The sequence below is a fragment of the Salmo salar genome, chromosome 05 (genome assembly GCF_965601325.2).
Source record: "Salmo salar chromosome 05, fSalSal1, whole genome shotgun sequence".
Classification (NCBI taxonomy): Eukaryota; Metazoa; Chordata; class Actinopteri; order Salmoniformes; family Salmonidae; genus Salmo; species Salmo salar.
This window is the reverse complement of record NC_138295.1, coordinates 9,265,730-9,285,878: the sequence shown is the minus strand read 5'-3', so window position 1 is coordinate 9,285,878 and position 20,149 is coordinate 9,265,730. Positions and strand designations below refer to the sequence as shown.

Here is a 20,149-nt window from a genome sequence, read left to right as displayed (position 1 = left end):
TTCTCAGATAATCATTTTGAGAATGAAGGGATATATAGTAATCTGAGGCTCACACACAGCTAGTAATCTGTACTGCAGGCAGGCAGCTGGGTTGCCTGTTTTGCATGTTATTTTGGCATTAATACGTGTCACATATCAGTTTGCAAACAATGCAAAAAATATATATATAAATATATATTTATGTTTTTTCCCCACCAAGATTTACATGCTAAAATCACCACTGTCTACATTAGATTCCATCTTCCAGCCCTTCTGTATAACTAAATCTGTGAGGACTTGTTGCCTCAGATACAGGCTGTGTACTAAATGGCCCCCTATTTCCTATAGTGCACTACTTTTGACCAGAGCCCGTATAGGGAATAGGGGGCCATTTTAGGCACAGCAGCCTGTACAGACAGTACTGCTGCCACGTCTACAGGGAACCGTGAGACTCAGTTTAACGCTGTATAATTACACCGCCTCCTCTCTCTCTCTCCATCGCATGCATTGGGTCTGGGGTTTAAGAATCTGTTCCGGACAGAATGGAAAATGCCACGTTGCATTGCAACTATTTTCCCCTTGTCTGATCCAGATGTTGTTCTCCGTCCACACTGGTCTGACTGGGAAACAGACATTAGTTATCCACTATAGAGAGTCACCATCCAATATATATGTATCTGTATGTAACCCAGTGTTTCCCAACTCCAGTCCTCCAGTTCCCCCAACAGTACACATTTTTATTTCTGCCCCGGACACACCTGATTCAACTTGTCAACTAATCATCAAGTCCTCAATGAGTTCAATCCGGTGAGTTTGTCCAGGGCTACAACACAAATGTGGGCTGTTGAGGGTACTGGAGGACTGGAGTTGGGAAACACTCCTATAACCCACTTCACAAAAATGTGATTTGAGATTGATTATTTCTGTCTGATGGTTCAACGTTGCACCAGTCACTGACTCCCCCAACGATAGAGAAATTGTTGCAGCAGGCCAATAAGATTACTGATCTCCACGTTGCCTCTCAATTTGTTCCCTTGAGGTTTATGATAAATATTTGAAACTACGTTTTAAACTTATAGAAACAATAATATGAATCAATATTTCATCTCATCTGACATTGAAATTGAGAATGAAACACATGACAATTTGACAATGGGTGTGTTCTGTATTTCAGCAGCTTCTTTCAGTAGTTATATCATTTGCCCTGTGGAGTCACTGTGAAATGTCACCTAGTGGTTGTGTATATCATACCGAGGATGGAAACCTGTAGGCCTAATTGGTTAAGGTTGAACCACGATGACATGACCCTGGGCAGGACGGTTACATCACAGTAATAACAGTCATTAGATCGTCTCCCTGGTTTCCCAGACACTTCGTCAGACAACATAGAAGCTGAACATAGGAGTGCTTTCATGTTTTTCAAAACGTTATCGCTGTCAAGTAAAATGTATACACAGTAAAATATCTGCTATCTACTGTAAGATAGAAACATTGGAATCACTTCTGAAAATGCATATCCTCCCAGTCTCTAAATAATGTCAACAACAAAAAAAAGAACTTTAAAAGCAAACCTCAGAGTGTCTTCTGTCTAGAAGGCAGCATAGAGTTACATTTAGGAGCGTCTGTCAGTCCCTCCTACCCCCTGAGGAAGGGAGGGGGTCGGGGGGCTGCTTGGGCCAGCCCACTGTAAATGTCTTCTGTCTAGAAGGCAGCATAGAGTTACATTTAGGAGCGTCTGTCAGTCCCTCCTACCCCCTGAGGAAGGGAGGGGGTCGGGGGGCTGCTTGGGCCAGCCCACTGTAAATGTCTTCTGTGTGAACTTGTGTAGCAGTTAGATTGACCCAGGAGCCTGCACAGCTGACTTCTCTTCTGTCTTTTCTGCTTGTTGGTGTTCTGAAGGTAAGACTGAGTATCCTCCAGAAGGACTTGCTGTGATTTAGCCAGTAACGTGGCATTGGAAATGCTGTGCAGTGTTTTGAGTTGCTGTGTGTTTTCACAGTGTTTATATGCACAACAGTGATTGGAGGCTTTCCTGTGGTTGTAAAAAAGAGCAGTTATATTCAAGTTATGCTTGAAAATCATAGTTTTTTTCTTGACCACACCTTGAAAGTTAAAGTATATTGTGTGAGAGAGTAATGACACGACAAAATATCTATTATATTTGAATGGTGCATAAGTTAAGGTTTTAGTGCAAAATTTGAAATTAGTAAATATTTATTTTGAAACTATTGGTAATAGAATATTTAGTTGAACAGAATATAGAAAAGTTATAGTCAAACAATTGATATCCTTTTTCATTGATTCTCTTTTGGAACAGCACAATGTTCCAGAACTATTGTGTGCCACATAGTCACTGGGAGGAGTGGTGGAGGGGGATGGGGCTCGACAAAGCCTGAGAGAGACAGAGAGACAGAGAGACAGAGAGACAGAGAGACAGAGAGACAGAGAGACAGAGACACACAGAGAGAGAGAGAGAGAGAGAGAGAGAGAGAGGGTTTACTGTTAATTTTTATTGTTTATTTCACTTTTGTTTATTTTCTACTTCACTTGCTTTGGCAATGTTAACATATGTTCCCCATGCCAATAAAGCCCTTAATTGAAATTGAAATTGATTGAATTGAGAGAGAGCGAGAGACAGAGAGACAGAGAGAGAGAGAGAGAAATAGACAGAGAGAGAGGAGCTATTTTCAACACAGATCCCTCCCTCCACTCCCAATTACTTCCATCAAAAGGAATGCATGTTACCATGGCAATCACCACCAGCTGTTTAGGGGCTTTGTGAGATCTTGCAGATGTCTGTCTGATGGACTCTGGGTTTGACAAACTCTCTGTCCACTGTTCTGTCTGAGAAGAACTGCAACTTTTAATACAAATAAATACTTTTAAAACAAAGAAAAGTGATAACCATCTATTCTCAATTGCCTTTTTGTACAATGATATAACTCTATTAGGATATTAGTCAATGTTTTAATATTGTTTCCTCATGTTATGAAGTTGTCAGCTTTTTAAGAAAAGCACATTTCACCCATTGAGAAATCAAAGCTGGCTTATAAGATCTATTTATCTTTTTTTCAGTCTCGCAGTGAACTAAATTAAGTATTCAGGTTTGAGTTAACAACTAAAGAATGGCAAACTGTTTACGCAATGGAATGTTTTTTTCTTCACATATCCTCTTCCCTTTTGGTGAATTGAAATACTTTATTTAATTGTCTAACTTAGTATGAGAGGAGGTCGCATTTCCCTCCTCTAGTTGTTTGGTTCGATGTGCTGAAGGGTAGCTACTGTTGTGCAGAGTTTAAAGTTTAAACCAATTCAAGAAAGAGAGAAAGGACTGTGGACATTTTGAATTGGCTGCATGGCAACCCTAAGAAAGCTCTAATCCTCGACAGGAAGGAAGTTATTGTCCTCATTCCATCTCTTCACCAAAAGTCTGACGTGGACATGGCAAAAATCTAAACTCGAGTCAGCATTAAAAAACAAAAAAACAATGGAATTAACCATAGAGTCTTAGCTAGACCAGGAATGCCTGATCTCACTCCTTCACTTCTTTAACCACTGAGCAAATGTACAGAATCACAAGGGGATGGAAACCCAGGGGGATGGGTGTGAGAGAGCGGGAGCGACTCAGAGGAGGAGAGAGGAGAGAGGTTTAGATTTACAGGAAGCAGGAGCGTATTGTCTAGCGACACTCTTCTGGCTCCGTGCCAGTACAGCTAGAGCGATGAGGGTCTGAAGGCCTGTATCCAGCGTTGCAGACTGGCTAGCCCACTGTAGATGACAAAAGAGCTTCTGTGTTACATAGTAAATGGCTGACATACTCTATACCACATCAGACCAGACTTCAGAGTGAAATGTGTTTATTAAAGAAACACATGTACAGCAAACTCCATACTCAACACGAACTCAAACACCTGATTGACACAGATGTTGTATTAGTTACAGCTTGTGGTAAATTGTTAAATGATGTAACTGGAGGAATAGGAAGCTGAGTGCAGTTTTTTTTTTAAATGTGAGACAGGCGTGTGTTTGAAGTTTGGGACCAGTAGACAAACTGAGAGGATTTAAGTCCAGAGAGAATGACAGAGAAAGGGTTTAACACACATTTAAGTTATAGTACTCAGAAATTCCATTCAGATATGTATCTTAGTCACATGTTTCAACCCACTGCTTTAAGGTTAACCCCGTGAGAAAAGGGAGAAAGAAAGAGAGAGATGATGGTGGGATAGGGAGGATTTAAACAGGTCAGGTGACTAAGTCTTAACTTGGGTTACATGGACTCAGTATATCATTCTTTGACTTTTCTCCCGTTCTCTTTTGTGTACCTTAGAGGTTCCATGTGTGTCAATATAAAAACCTTTTCAAAATATATTTTATTTGCCCCTCCTGAGATTTTTTTCTCAGATGGAGCACTTTGATTTGTTGTGAAAAGGTGTCATTTAAAGCATGGTAAAATATGCTTGCTATTCAAATAGCTTGCTATTCAAAGAACGATAACATCAAGATAGTGATATACATTGTGGACATACCTTTTCCGAAGGTTCTGGAATAGGTTCTCAACATTTGACATGTTGTGAGATTTGCAGTAAAGGTTCTGGAATGGAATGGACATGTATGTCCTGTGACAGATCCATGATTCAGTACAGGAATCAGGTGGTATCTCATTGGACCTAGTTGTCCAGAGAAACACAGCTAATTCAGAAAATATTTTGTTAGTATATTTCTCAAGACTAACAACGTATGACTAGATTAATTTATTCAATTCTTTTTAGATTTTATTTCTAAATAAGTGCATGAGTTCAGAAGTGCATTGAGTCTTTGAGAGGGACTTTTCCAGTGTTTTTCAGAATGTACATTTAATGCCGGTAAATGTTTGTCTATTTACCATGCTGAGGTCCTCCTCTGACCGACATGCACAGAGGCTGAGCCCCTAGTCCCCCTTTAGCCACCAGACTTCTTTTCCAAGACATTTAACCACTGGTTATATCACCCTGGATAAGCAGAAATAATTCCCTAATCCTGCAGCCTTTAAATCCTCTTTGAAAACCGTTTAGATCTGCCTGGGCTGTTTCCCTCATAGTCGAGTTTACGCCCCAACCCAACTTGCTTACCCAACAAACATTCAAATGAAATACCTAGCTGAAAAAGGGCCTCTTTATATCACAGTTTCCTCTACCTCTACCCTGTTTGATTATGAGCACCGCTTTCCAAATAAAATAATTTGTTTTGCTGTTACGTCAGTCATCCTCCCAATGAACTGATTGACTTCCACATAATTTAAGAAAACAAGACTAAGTATGAATATGTTAAAATATCATTAAATAGGAAGTTTGGGAACACAGTAGCCCTCCAAGCTAAATATGGACATTTCTTGGAGATGATACCAGTATCTTTGTTTTCACTGTCGGTTCTCACATCTCTAGCTTCCTCTCAGACACTACCTAGCTATATGTTTGTTAGAGGTGGTAGTCCAAGTTCTCAGTGAATAAACACCTTTTTTTTTTTTTCAAAGTAGAGAGAACTTTCCTTGTGCACAGTATTTTGAGACGTCATCATCCGCAACTTCTAGACCAGGGCCTTGATCCCTTCTCCTACTGGGTAGTTTTCCTCCCTGTCCAATCAAAAATGTGAATGGGGATTGAACAGACTAAACAGGCTTGGCATGATTGGTTGTTGTGACATCTTAGGCCATTGTGATTGGCTGCTTACATTGTCACTCAACTTTTGCGGGAACATGACCCAAACTGCATATGGTCCTCATCAGCAGTGGCCTGTTGTGAAAGCAGTGAACCCCCTGACACAATGTAGCCTGTTGTGAAAGCAGTGAACCCCCTGACACAATGTAGCCTGTTGTGACAGCAGTGAACCTCCTAACACAATGTAGCCTGTTGTAAAAGCCAGTCTAAAATGTGCCGTTTTGTCACACAACCACAGATGTCTCATGTTTTGAGGGAGCATGCAATTGGCATTCTGACTGCAGAAATGTCCACCAGAGCTGTTGCCAGATAATTGAATGTTCATTTCTCTACCATACGCCGCCTCCAACATCGCTTTAGAGAATTTGTCAGGACGTCCAACTGGCCTCAAAATCGCAGAGCACATGAAACCACACCAGCCCAGGACCTCCACATCCAGCTTCTTGACCCGCGGGATCGTCTGAGACCAGCAACCCAAGACAGCTGATAAAACTGTGGATTTGCACAACCAAAGAAATTCTTCACGAACTGTCAGAAACCGTCTCAGAGAAGCTCATTGTCCTCACCAGGGTCTTGACCTGACTGCAGTTCGGGGTTGTAACTGACTTCAGTGGACAAATGCTCACCTTCGATGGCCACTGGCATGCTGGAGAAGTGTGATCTTCATGGATGAATCCCAGTTTCAACTGTACTGGGCAGAAGCGGTTTGCATGTGGGCTAGCGGTTTGCATGTGGGCTAGCGGTTTGCTGATGTCAACGTTGTGAACAGTGCCCCATGGTGGGGTGGGGGTATGGGCAAGCATTAGCTACGGACAACGAACACAATTGGATTTTATCAATAGCAATTTGAATGCACAGAGATACCATGATGAGATCCTGAGGCCCATTATCGTGCCATTCATCCACCGCCATCACCTCATGTTTCAGCATGATGTACGGCCCCATGTCTCAAGGATCTGTACACAATTCCTGGAAGCTGAAAATGTCTCAGTTCTTCCATGGCCTGTATACTCACCAGACATGTCACCCATTGAGCATGTTTGGGATTCTCTGGATCGATGTGTGTTCCAGTTCCCACCAATATCCAGCAACTTGGCACAGCCTTTGAATAGGATTGGGACAACATTCTACAGGCCACAATCTACAGCCTGATTATGCAAAGGAGATGTGTGGATCTCCATGAGGCAAATTGTGGTCACACCAGATACTGACGGGTTTTCTGATCCACGCCCTGACTTTTTTTTTAGGTATCTGTGACCAACACATGAGTATCTGTCAGGGGTAAAAGTTAGGCGGTACAGTCCGGTATATCATCCGAGCAAAAGACATAGTGGGGGTACGCCATACCGGTAAAATATGAGCCTATCGCAATAATTCAAACAAAATGTCCAGAAAACTGTAGGCCATTATACCACTTTTTATCATTACTAAACTCGGCAAAAAAAAGAAAGTTCCCTATTTCAGGACCCTGTCTTTCAAAGATATTTCATAAAAATCCAAATAACTTCACAGATCTTCATTGTAAAGGGTTTAAACACTGTTTCCCATGCTTGTTCACTGAACCAAGAACAATTAATGAACATGCACCTGTGGAACGGTCGTTAAGACACTAACAGCTTACAGACGGTAGGCAATTAAGGTCACAGTTATGAAAACTTAGGACACGAAAGAGGCCTTTCGACTGACTCTGAAAAACACCAATAGAAAGATGCCCAGGGTCCCTGCTCATCTGCGTGAACGTGCCTTAGGCATGCTGCAAGGAGGCATGAGGACTGCAGATGTGGCCAGGGCAATAAATTGCAATGTCTGTACAGTGAGATGCCTAAGACAGCGCTACAGGGAGACAGGACGGACAGCTGATCGTCCTCGTAGTGGGGAAACCTATTGTTAGCTTTATATTTTGAAATAAATAAATAAAAAGTATCCAGATAATATAAAGTGTTCTATAACTGTGTTTAACTCCGTGAATCCTTATGCTACAAAAAAGCTTTAAAATGCCTGCGAAAGACGTGACTCTGATGCGTATGGGGATATATTGATTCATCTCTATAACAATCTGAAGCTGAGCTGCGGCCTTCAATATTCGAGGAGACAAAAAAATAAAGGAATTTTCTATTCTGTCCCTATTAATTGAGCTTTTCACTTTCTGAAAAGAGATGTTTAAACCCAGGCAGCTTTTAGGGAAGCACTTCTGCTGTTGGGTTTATCAACAGACGAGTAGTCAGCAGTTGAAGCTTAAAATGTTCTGTGTCGATCGAGCCTCTGTCTGGGTTTGAAAGATATAACTTTTGGAAGTGCCATGCTTAGATCCATAAGGATGTCTAATATTTCATTATTTGCTAATAGGAACCGTTTCGTTGCAAACAAAACTCTCTGGTTTGACATGGAGAAATGGTAAGAACGCCTATTCCTCGGTCCATTCTTCCCTGAAACTTCTATGTTCATTGTCCACCTTTCTTTTGAGACATTCTCAGAGGGACATGTCCTCATATAAAAAACGAATTTAATTGAGGCATTGTGATTTTTATCAATGCAATCAGAAGGAAAATATTAGGCTATGTTATTAACATTTGAACTGATTATATAGCCTACTAACCAGATGTGGTAAAAGGTGTTTAATTTGCGGTGTAGGCCTCTGAATTGGACTGCTGTTATGTTCTGCCGACTATTTTAGAAACATATTTGCCCAAGGTCAAACCTATCGCCGAGCCTTGCTGTACACTTTTCTAGTTTAGTGGGGATAGGAAGGTGAACAGGGCCGTTCTGCCACCCATACCTTTTTTTGGGGTTCACGTGAACACAGACAAAGAAGGTCCCGTACCTGGAAGACATATCATCTACTTTCAACCCTGATAATCCATAGATTAGGACCTAATGAATTCATTTAAATTGACTGATTTCCTTTAGGAAATGAGAATAAATAGAAATAGATAGAGAGTGAGAGATGGAGAGAGAAACAGAGAGAGATGGAGAGAGAAACTGAGAGAGAAATGGAGAGAGAAGTCAGTGAAGTGCACCTGTGAGACAAAGGGCCCTTGTTTTGAAGCACAGATCAAACTCTTCACAGGGCTCAGTCAGAGAGAGACGGAAGAGAGAGAGGGAAGACAGGGGTTTTGCTCTACAGGACAAAGATATAGTCCCTTATATTCCTTTATCCATGATCTAGTGGCTCACTGTCTGGCTGGCCTCCTTCCATTGTAAATGTCCCTTTGATGTGTGTGTGTGTGTGTGTGTGTGTGTGTGTGTGTGTGTGTGTGTGTGTGTGTGTGTGTGTGTGTGTGTGTGTGTGTGTGTGTGTGTGTGTGTGTGTGTGTGTGTGTGTGTGTGTGTGTGTGTGTGTGTGTGTGTGTGTGTGTGTGTGGTGGGGGGGGGGGGGGGGGGTCTGAGCTAGAGCGGTGTTTGTGAGACAAGGATAGATCCCGAAGGGGCCAGGTCTTTTTACAAAAACGTCTGTAAAGTTTGAATGGTTTGAGCTACAAACTATTAAAAGTTATCTATGAAAAGCTGAGGATCTCACGAACACACACATAGTGTCTATAATACTGTAATAAACTCACATAGTTGCTGTCACAAACTCCAAACTCCACAGAGTTGTCACTGACTAGTTGGACAATAATTTCCCACTGAGAAAAAAATATATATCAATTCATTTTTATCAGGTTTTTGCTTTGGCACAACTTGTTTTTTTTATTGACATTGGTCATTAAAACTCATGAATGCAACTGTTCATGTCAAATTATTTTGTGTTCTACTTGTATCCCTTGTTATCCTGAAAATAAAATGGTAAAACACTTCATTGTGAGGCTAAATATAACGGCTGGACATGCAGACCAATGAAAAGCCGATTTTTAGCTGGGATCTCAGGACTGATAGGGTTAAGAAATGATATGTTGGATTCAAGTCTCCAACTAAACCAAACAATACAAGTTAAAGAAAAGGATTGAAACTATCCAAGCATTACATACCTAGTTGATATTTGGTTGGGTTGTCAACCAAACACAATTCAAGATTACTTTATGGCTATCTTACAACAAATGTATTTATTCACTTTACAGTGAGTAACACATCCATGGTCAGGAGGTTACTGTAACTATAAATGTAATCACAGAAGGCGTGCATGTTTAAGATAGCATGCGAAAGGTTTCAGGTCCGTGGAGAGCTTCACAATTGCTATAGGAAGCTGTGCAGAATCTCAAACAGCATTGATCATGTACTTTACTGTACTATTGATGTAATCTCAACTGGAATCCAGGTCATTTGATTGTTCTATGAGATGAAGCACAGTAATAACACCATAAGTTGTTGTTATAAAATGTAAAAATATCTGACATTGAAAGTGCAGTGAAAACACATTTAAATGACAACTAAACCAAAAAATGTGAAATTGTTTTTCCGTTGGAATGGTTGAAAGCATAGTGATAACACATTGGGAATTCAACACATTTCTGGTTGTCTTTTTGAGTGTGTGAAAATAGGTTGGAATCTCATTGATAAATATCAGTCTTTTTGAGTGGGTGAGTAAAGGTTGAAACGTCTCAACCAAATATTACCCACATTTCCACAAATGACGTGGTGTACCCAGTGAGGTGCCTGTCGATCAGGAGATTGAATTTAGCTCCGGTGATTGAATTTGGAGAGAGAAATTTGAGCTATCCACAAAGAATGTTATACGTAGCCATCTCCCTATAATCAGACAGGACAGTGAACGGTTTGTCTGGAACCAAACACTACCCATGAGCCTTTGTGATTCTTGAAGAAGCATCTTGTATTGTCCCTGCATGACTTGTTTGACCACACCTGAGTAAATGTCTGGACTGTGTCTGGCCCATACACTTTATACACTGTGTATAATAAAGTACATAGTGCTGCAGTCTAGACAGGTGGTAAACTGGAAAGGAGTATGACCTTACCTGCACCTCATTATAAACCAAACGTCAGTTGAATTGAATGTGTTTAATGTGTATTAAATGTTCATCTTTGTGTCTCTCTCTAGACTGAACGATGAGGGTGTGTATTGTCTTCCTCCTGTGCCTAGCTGGCCAGGCATTCACCGCTTCCATTGTAAGTGTCCCTTTGGTGTGTGTGTGTGTGTGTGTGTGTGTGTGTGTGTGTGTGTGTGTGTGTGTGTGTGTGTGTGTGTGTGTGTGTGTGTGTGTGTGTGTGTGTGTGTGTGTGTGTGTGTGTACTGTGTGTGTGTGTGTGTGTGTGTGTGTGTGGTGTTCACTTGTATTGCAAACATTCATAATAACACCATCATCATAACCATTTCAGACGGAGGAGGAGCCCATCATTGATGATGTCGTTGAGGAGGTAAGGCCATTGACTTGTTGACAGAATTCTATGGACAGGTTAAACAGCTTGAACATACCCACACTGGTTTGGTTGAATCAACGTTGTTTCCATGTCATTTACGTGGATTAGATGTTGAATTGATGTCTGTGCCCAGTGGGAGCGAATTAGGAATAGTGTACTGTAGGAATTAAAACACAGCCAGATGAAAATAATTAGGAATATTGTAGTGTAGGAATTAAAACACAGCCAGATTAAAATAATTATAAATAGTGTACTGTAGGAATTAAAACACAGCCAGATTAAAATGATTAGAAATATTTCAGTGTAGGAATTAAAACACAGCCAGATTAAAATAATTAGAAATAGTGTACTGTAGGAATTAAAACACAGCCAGATTAAAATGATTAGAAATATTGTAGTGTAGGAATTAAAACACAGCCAGATTAAAAACAATGACTCTACATTTATATTCTTTATTCTCTCTGTGTCTTTTGACAAATTAACAAACTAAAACAGAACAGTACCAATTTGACTAAAATAATTTATCTCCACCATTTTGTGGCAGAGGACTTTTCTCTTGAATGTTGACCATTTCCTGCAATGAAGCCAAAGCGAGAGAGAGAGTTGGAGAGAGTACGGGAAAGAGCGAGAGAGTAAATCCCACAAGTTATAAATACAGCGGACAGGAAACCATGACGTTTTAATGGCTTCGCCACATGTGGCTCAGACTCTATCCATCCCATCCAGCTGCAGGCTGCTAGACCTCTCTCTAGACCTGTCTGAAGTATAGACGTCTGCTAGACCTCTCTCAAGACCTGTCTGAAGTATAGATCTCTGCTAGACCTCTCTAGACCTGTCTGAATTACAGATCTCTGCTAGACCTCTCTCAAGGCCTGTCTGAAGTACAGATCTCTGCTAGACCTCTCTAGACCTGTCTGAATTACAGATCTCTGCTAGACCTCTCTAGACCTGTCTGAAGTACAGATCTCTGCTAGACCTCTCTCTAGACCTGTCTGAAGTACAGATCTCTGCTAGACCTCTCTCTAGACCTGTCTGAATTACAGATCTCTGCTAGACCTCTCTCTAGACCTGTCTGAAGTACAGATCTCTGCTAGACCTCTCTCTAGACCTGTCTGAAGTACAGATCTCTGCTAGACCTCTCTCTAGACCTGTCTGAAGTACATATCTCTGCTAGACCTCTCTCTAGACCTGTCTGAATTACAGATCTCTGCTAGACCTCTCTAGACCTGTCTGAATTACAGATCTCTGCTAGACCTCTCTCAAGACCTGTCTGAAGTACAGATCTCTGCTAGACCTCTCTCTAGACCTGTCTGAATTACAGATCTCTGCTAGACCTCTCTAGACCTGTCTGAATTACAGATCTCTGCTAGACCTCTCTCTAGACCTGTCTGAAGTATAGATCTCTGCTAGACCTCTCTCTAGACCTGTCTGAAGTACAGATCTCTGTTAGACCTCTCTCTAGACCTGTCTGAAGTACAGATCTCTGCTAGACCTCTCTCTAGACCTGTCTGAAGTATAGACGTCTGCTAGACCTCTCTCTAGACCTGTCTGAATTACAGATCTCTGCTAGACCTCTCTCTAGACCTGTCTGAAGTATAGATCTCTGCTAGACCTCTCTCTAGACCTGTCTGAAGTACAGATCTCTGTTAGACCTCTCTCTAGACCTGTCCGAATTACAGATCTCTGCTAGACCTCTCTCTAGACCTGTCTGAAGTACAGACGTTGGCTACACTTCCTTCTGCACCTTGATAACTAAAGATATTTAGCTACAGGTTCATTTTCAGGTACTGAAGTTGTGCTACCAAATCATGCCCATTGCCCATAGCTTACGTACAATACTGTCATTTTTTATATGGTATATATTCACTTTAAATGTGATGAGTCAAACTGTTGGAAGTACTATGTCTCTATTGGCGGCTCCATGTTGTGACTTGGTTTGTGTCAGGCACAGCCAGAAGTGGGAGCCAACCCAGTGCAGGTAGAGATCGGAGACTTTGACGAGGCCATTGATGTTGTGGAGGAAGAAGAGGACATCACTGAGAGTGAGTAAATAGACATTGCAGCTGGTTGAGAGAAGCTGGTTGAGAGAATGTCAAGAGTGTGCAAAGCTGTCGTCAAGGCAAAGGGTGGCTACTTTGAAGAATCTCAAATCTCAAATATATTTTATTTTTGATAAACACTTTTTTGGTTACTACATAATTTCATATGTGTTATTTCATAGTTTTGAGGTCTTCACTATTATTCTACAATGTAGAAAATAGTAAAAATAAAGAAAAACCCTTGAATGACTTTTGACTGGTACTATGTGATCATCTAAAAATGTAAGAAAGGTTTGAAATGATTATGTCTTAGTCAAATATTATATCAGTTTGGGCTTCTTGTGGTCAATTTGCAGTCTACAAATGATTTGTAATTATGTACCGGTCTCCTGACCATCCGCTCAGGAAAAGATTGTTCCGCGGCTGAATGTAGATGATGATCCCTGGGCTAGTATATCTTTTAAGCTGCTTAGGAGCCATTAGCTTTAGTAAAGGTGTGACAACATCAATCAAATTAAGCTGTATGTTGGTGCTCCTTTGCAGCAGCTGTGTTGTGAGATGTTGGCTAGATGGTAGAGAGGGGAGGGGGAGGGGGGGACACGTTGGTAATGACAGAGTGCTTCTGTCTCAAAAGACAGACATATCATTATGTGTTCCATCCAATGGTTCCACCAATCTTCCTGGAAACGGAAAATAAACCCTTCTCCTAATTGGCAGGGGCTCCGCCACACTCCTTCTTTGCTAACTACCGCCAGGAATATATTAATTGTAATTAATTATAATTAATTGTATAAATATATATATATATATAAATATATATATATATATATATATATATATATATATATATATATATATATACAATTAATTTGGAAAGTATTCAGACCCCTTGACTTTTTCCACATTTTGTTATGTTACAGCCCTATTCTAAAATGGATTAAATTGTTTTTTTCTCCTGATCAATCTACACACAATACCCCATAATGACAAAGCAAAAAAAGTTTTTTAGACATTTTAGCAAATTTATAAAATAAAAAATGTAAATATCACATTTACATAAGTATTCAGGCTCTTTACTCAGTACTTTATTGAAGCACCTTTGGTAGCGATTAAAGCTTTGAGTTTTCTTGGGTAAGACGCTACAAGCTTGGCACACCTGTATTTGGGGAGTTTCTCCCATTCCTCTCTGCAGATCCTCTCAAGCTCTGTCAGGTTGGATGGGGAGCATCGCTGCACAGCTATTTTCAGGTCTCTCCAGAGATGTTTCATCGGGTTCAAGTCTCTGGCTGGGCCACTCAAGGACATTCAGAGACTTGTCCCGAAGCCACTCCTGCGTTGTCTTAGCTGTGTGCTTAGGGTCATTGTCCTGTTGGAAGGTGAACCTTCGCCCCCAGTCTGATGTCCTGAGAGCTCTGGAGCAGGTTTCCATCAAGGATCTCTTTGTACTTTGCTCCGTTCATCTTTGCCTTGATCCTGACTAGTCACCCAGTCCCTGCCGCTGTAAAACATCCACACAGCATGATGCTGCCATCACTATGCTTCACTGTAGGGATGGTGCCAGGTTGCCTCCAGACATGATGCTTGGCATTCAGCCAAAGAGTCCTATCTTGGTTTCATCAAACCAAAGAATCTTGTTTCTCATGGGCTGGGAGTCTTTAGGTGCATTTTGGCAAACTCCAAGCAAACTCTTTTACTGAGGAGTGGCTTTCATCTAGCCACTCTACAGTGGAACTGGAGCTCTGTCAGAGTGACCATCGGGTTCTTGGTCACCTCCCTGACCAAGGCCCTTCTCCCCTGAATACTCAGTTTGGCCGGGCGGCCATCTCTAGGAAGAGTTTTGGTGGTTCCAAACTTCTTCCATTTAAGAATGATGGAGGCCACTGTGTTCTTAGGGACCTTCAATGCTGCAGAACATTTTTGGTACCCTTCCCCAGATATTTTCCTCAGAGCTCTTCGGACAATTCCTTCGACCTCATGGCTTGACTTTTACTCTGACATGCACTGTCAACTGTGGAACCTTATATAGACAGGTATGTGCCTTTCCAATTCATGTCCAATCAATTAAATTTACCACAGGTGGATTCCACTCAAGTTGTAGAAACATATCAAGGATGATCAATGGAAACAGGATGCACCTGAGCTCAATTTCGAGTCTCATAGCAAAGGGTCTGAATATTTATGTAAATAAGGTATTTCTGTTTTTATTTTTAATAAATTTGCATTTCTAAAACCTGTTTTCGCTTAGTCATTTTGGGGTATTGTGTATAGATTGCTGAGATTTTAGAATAAGGCTGTAAGGTAACAAAATATGGAAAAAGTCAAGGGGTTTCAATACTTTCCAAATGCACTGTATCTGTTGAATAGCTGAGCAGGAAATTCAAGGGCAAAAGAACATTTCTGATATGTTCCATTTTTAATATTCCAGAATTTTTTTTAAACACTTTCCTTTGTTAGACCCCTGTTTGAACCACCACTGCAAGAAAGGAAAGGTGTGTGAGGTCGATGAGGAGAACACCCCCATGTGTGTCTGCCAGGACCCCACTACCTGCCCTGCTGCTGTTGGAGAGTTTGAGCATGTGAGTTATCATCATAGAAATTATATTCTAATCTGTTCAGATCAACATCAAGTAGTCCTAGACATGTCTCATACACAACACTGTTCCTAATACAGTAGAACCTTGACCTGTACAGTAATGTTACTACTATAGGCATCATTGGCTCATTCTTGATATAAATTCTGATTTATATCTGATTCATGAATGTAATCTGTGTATCTCAGGTTTGCGCCACCGACAATACAACCTACGACTCTTCCTGCCACTTCTTTGCCCAGAAGTGCAGTCTGGAGGGAACCAAGAAGGGCCACAAGCTGCACCTGGACTACATCGGGCCATGCAAATGTGAGCTATGGTTTATAGTTACAAATTGTATTTAATTAATATCAATTCAATGTATTAACCCTCCCAGGGGCCATTGAGAATGTTTTAATCCAACCATTCAATTCAGTGCAATAATTCTCACCTTTTTGAGAATCCCCCTTAGACATATTTTCCTCTGAGACTCCGTTCCCAGTGTAATTGGTTATGCTGTCTTCGAGCTGAAGCCCTGCTGAAAGCTTCTCCAGGGAATGATTAATGGGCTGAACTAGAGGGACCTTGCCTTAAGGACTCCAACACATAGAGTGGAGGGCAGGCTGTAGCATGCTCACTGCATCGCTGCCCTTCCCGATTTACCGCTGAATCTGCAGCTAAATGTCTGTCATTAAATAACAGAACCAAGCCCATGCATCTCTCACTGTTGGTGATGAGTACCTTAGGACTGAAGGGCACAGATGGAGATCATGTTGTGGACCCAAAAACTTAAAATAACACTTTCTTTTAACTATTGGCCTCTAAATGTCAGGTACTGTATTCAACCAAGGAATTAAACAAAAGGTACAAAATCATTGCCTTAGGGGCTGTGTGCATCAACCATACATTTCAATGGACACAAATGTCATATTTTGTGTGAGTTGTGGGTTTTATGTTCTATAACAAAAGGCGGTTTGAGAATGGATTTTGACTTGAATGTCATACTTGCAAAACAACTTTCTGACCATGACTTACTTGACTTAATTAAATGAAACCCTTTGGCTCCTTGTGGACCATAGGTCATTGAACATACCTTTTCCAATTGTTCCTGGGTATTCCCCGTTTCCTTTTTCTCTCTCTGACCATACCTAATGTTTCTTCCTGTTTATTCTCCAGTCACTGAGGCTTGTGTGGACAGAATAGCTCTAAAATATAGTAGAACTTTTTCTCCTTCCTGTTTATTCTCCAGTCATCGAGGCCTGCATGGATGCTGAGCTGAATGAGTTCCCCCTGCGTATGAGGGACTGGCTGAAGAACGTTCTGGTCTCCTTGTACGAGCGCGATGAGGAGAACAACCTCCTGACTGAGAAGCAGACGCTCAGAGTAAGTCCAATTATCAATTTCTATAAACACAGCACAGAAACCATTTACTGTTTGCCTACTGAGGATGGGTCAAAATCATTAATAAACACAGCATAGAACCAATTCATTTTGCTTGCGTTCATTTAACGAACTCCGTGGATGGGTCAAAATATATATATATTTTTTGTATTATTATTTTTCTTAATTTAACCTTTATTTCACTAGGCAAGTCAAATATGATTATAGGATTTGATGGTCTGCTCTCACTATGAAGTTGACTCCTTTTGTCCATCCAATCCTACTGGGAATTATTTATCACTTGGTTCAATTCGAAAGAATATTAGACAAACTAATGTTTGCAAAACAAATGTGAATTGCCTTGCAGGTGAAGAAGATCTATGAGAATGAGAAGAGACTGCAGGCTGGAGAGCACACCCTGGACCTGCTGGCCCACGACTTTGAGAAGAACTACAACATGTACATTTTCCCCGTCCACTGGCAGTTCGGTCAGCTGGACCAGCACCCCGTCGATGGGTAGGTTGAGAAGAAGAAGAAGAGTTTCCTGTCTTCTGCTTCAGCTGGATTGTTTCAACATCACACAAATACAGGCTTGCTTGGGCTATACCTTTGATTCAACTCTGTACCAGTCAGGACATCAATAATGAAACATTTCTACAATGTCTCAGAAAGGATATTGGCAGCATGTCTGAATCTATTGTTTTATGAGCAAAAAAGCAGTGCTACGTTCTTCATAACACTATTTAAAGGATCATATGGGTTTTCTAGGGTCTAAAACAAAATCTTAGAAAGTCTTCTAAAGCCTTTCTAAATCCTTTAGAAGGCCTACATAGATGCTTCGTAACATGTTTTCTGTGGTGTTGTAGGTTCCTGTCCCACACAGAGCTGGCCCCCCTGCGCGCCCCTCTCATCCCCATGGAGCATTGCACCACTCGTTTCTTCGAGCAGTGCGACGCTGACAATGACAAGTACATCGCCCTGGAGGAGTGGGCCAACTGCTTCAGCATCAAGGAGGGTGAGTAGTTTTAAAACACCTCGTTCATAGTTTACACTCGTTATTTTACTGCCTCAAAGAAACCAGGAGGACCAAGGCACACTTTGGGCTGTTAAAATGCCTTCATTGTCTGCGTCTGAAATTGCAGCCTATTCCCTATACAGCGCACTACTTTTGACCAGCACCCTTTGGGCTACATAGGGCACAGGGTGCCATTTCAGACGGAGCCATGTCTTCCCGTCCTTTTATTTGACTGTTTTTGATTTTAAAAATGGTTCAGAGCATGGCCATTTCATTACTGCTTGTTAATGCTGGGCTTGTTTTTTCTGTTTTCAGAGGATGTCAACAAGGACCTTGTCATCTAAACTCACCCGCTGACCTACAGTATGAAAACTAGTCTCTATTGGGACGAGGTGCTAAACTGATCCCTAAATGAAAGAAACACAGTAACGGTGCATACTAACTAATTAACGACCGACCTATACCACTAACATTGATGGAAAAAAGAGATGTGCACCGTCTGAACTAACAATCACAAAACGTGATCATGATGCAACTTCAAATTTGTCTTGTTTTTGGGCTAATAAATAAGCTTTTTGTGACGAGAGGGAGATATAAATGTATGTTGAACAGGTTGTGATAATGGTTGTTGATCACAACATTTATCTTTTTTTCACTTAATCAGGGCTGTGATTTAATAACTTCAATTTGAAAATTCTTTGAAGGAGACAAATTTGTAAAATCAAATCAATTCTAAATAAATGCTCCTTTCGCTTTTTAAACATATTTAGTTGTTTTCACTCTTTTGGTGGTGGACTCATTTTGTCATCTCTATTGTTTTGTTTGTTAGTTCATTGACTTTGACTACTGCTTTAAATTAAGGCCTGACTATCCACAGGTTGGTTTTCTGACATAGATTCTGTCACACAAGGGCATAAGTGTACTGAAAAATGATTGAGACAATAAAAGGAAATATTGTTTAAACTCTACGAGGAAAGCATCTTGCAGGTTGAGCGTTTTTCCTCACACTATATACCGTAGCATGTTTACCGACGTTCGTATACTTTTTGGATACCGTGTGAACACAATAGAACTCTTTCCTCAAATAAAAATGATCTGAAATGTCCAACACTGTTGCATGCTTTCATATCTGCAATTCTTCACAATCCTCACAACGTTGATACATTTAATCCGGAACAAATGGAAAACACCTTAACACTGACGTAGAACATTTCATGGGAATTAGTTGTATTTACCTGGTAGTTTTGAAAAAAGACCTCTAAAGTGTCCATATCACAGATACGTATCATCATGAAGTATCAAGTAATTCACATTTTTTAAGAATCATCTATCCCTAAAAAACAAGCCACACGTACAAGGTGTTCTGTACTGTATGGTAGGCTACGCCTTAGTCTTATGAGTACAGGCTCAGTACACGTCTCAACATCCTGTGATGACTCATCTGGTAACGACTAACACGTTCAAGTCTCAGAACCCCAGAGTGTAATCCTGGCCCTTGAGTCCAGTATGTTTTGTCAAAACATTGGTATACCAAATAGCAAACGTTTTCTAACCCTATATTTAAGTCTATTTTGAAAAGTTCAAACCAGCACTTTGCATACACTTGAAGCTATCATATCTAACAACTTCTTTATTAGACCAATAACCTTGTGCAGTTAATAAAATGTCCTGTCTGCTTCTGTTGTCATGCATGCAATGAGAAAAATACTGTACCATAGAATTGCATTGTATTTGTAAAACCAGCTGGACACCCTGCCCCAGTGAACCCAGATGAATAGATTAGCCAGGACAAGGCTAGTTTAGTTTTCTATAATCGTTAGAGATATAATAACATTATTATATATTATAATCAGAGAAGTTAATGAAATGTATCCTCTAAAGCAAGAGAAAGAAGATCAAATGGCCATACTTTCCATATTTGGTACAAAACTAGAACAAGCTCAGAGTTTCCTCTTGAGAGAATCTAAGAAAGGTCCCATGAGAGAGAGGAAAGAAGCCTGTAGGGCTACAGCACCCTGTTACCATCTCCACCCGTTCAGCCAGACAGTACAGGGAGGCAGGAACTCTGGACAGCTGGAGAGCCTCACCCACAAAGACTCAGCCAGAGGCACCGCCCCTTCTTCCATAAGGGGAAAATATCTTCCCTTCTCTCCAAGACAA

General features: G+C 40.8%; 1 protein-coding gene across 1 annotated transcript; it reads left to right on the top strand.

The window, feature by feature from the left end:
* The first annotated feature begins 1,686 nt into the window (after positions 1-1,686).
* On the top strand, positions 1,687-18,957 carry LOC106604192 (SPARC). Its single transcript, XM_014198623.3, has 10 exons — positions 1,687-1,878; positions 10,666-10,733; positions 10,944-10,982; positions 12,931-13,027; positions 15,479-15,600; positions 15,804-15,924; positions 16,844-16,977; positions 17,342-17,490; positions 17,841-17,989; positions 18,305-18,957. Exons 2-10 carry the CDS (start codon positions 10,674-10,676, stop codon positions 18,331-18,333), a joined length of 900 nt encoding a protein of 299 aa, XP_014054098.1. The 5' UTR covers positions 1,687-1,878; positions 10,666-10,673; the 3' UTR covers positions 18,334-18,957.
* The last annotated feature ends 1,192 nt before the right edge of the window (positions 18,958-20,149 follow it).

What these genes read in the sequence shown, in the direction of transcription:
- LOC106604192 (XM_014198623.3), top strand. Translation starts at nt 10,674, where the DNA reads ATGAGGGTGTGTATTGTCTTCCTCCTGTGCCTAGCTGGCCAGGCATTC. An exon ending in AGGCATTCACCGCTTCCATT is followed by an intron (nt 10,734 to 10,943) that starts GTAAGTGTCCCT and finishes TAACCATTTCAG; the next exon opens with ACGGAGGAGGAGCCCATCAT. An exon ending in AGAAGAGGACATCACTGAGA is followed by an intron (nt 13,028 to 15,478) that starts GTGAGTAAATAG and finishes TTCCTTTGTTAG; the next exon opens with ACCCCTGTTTGAACCACCAC.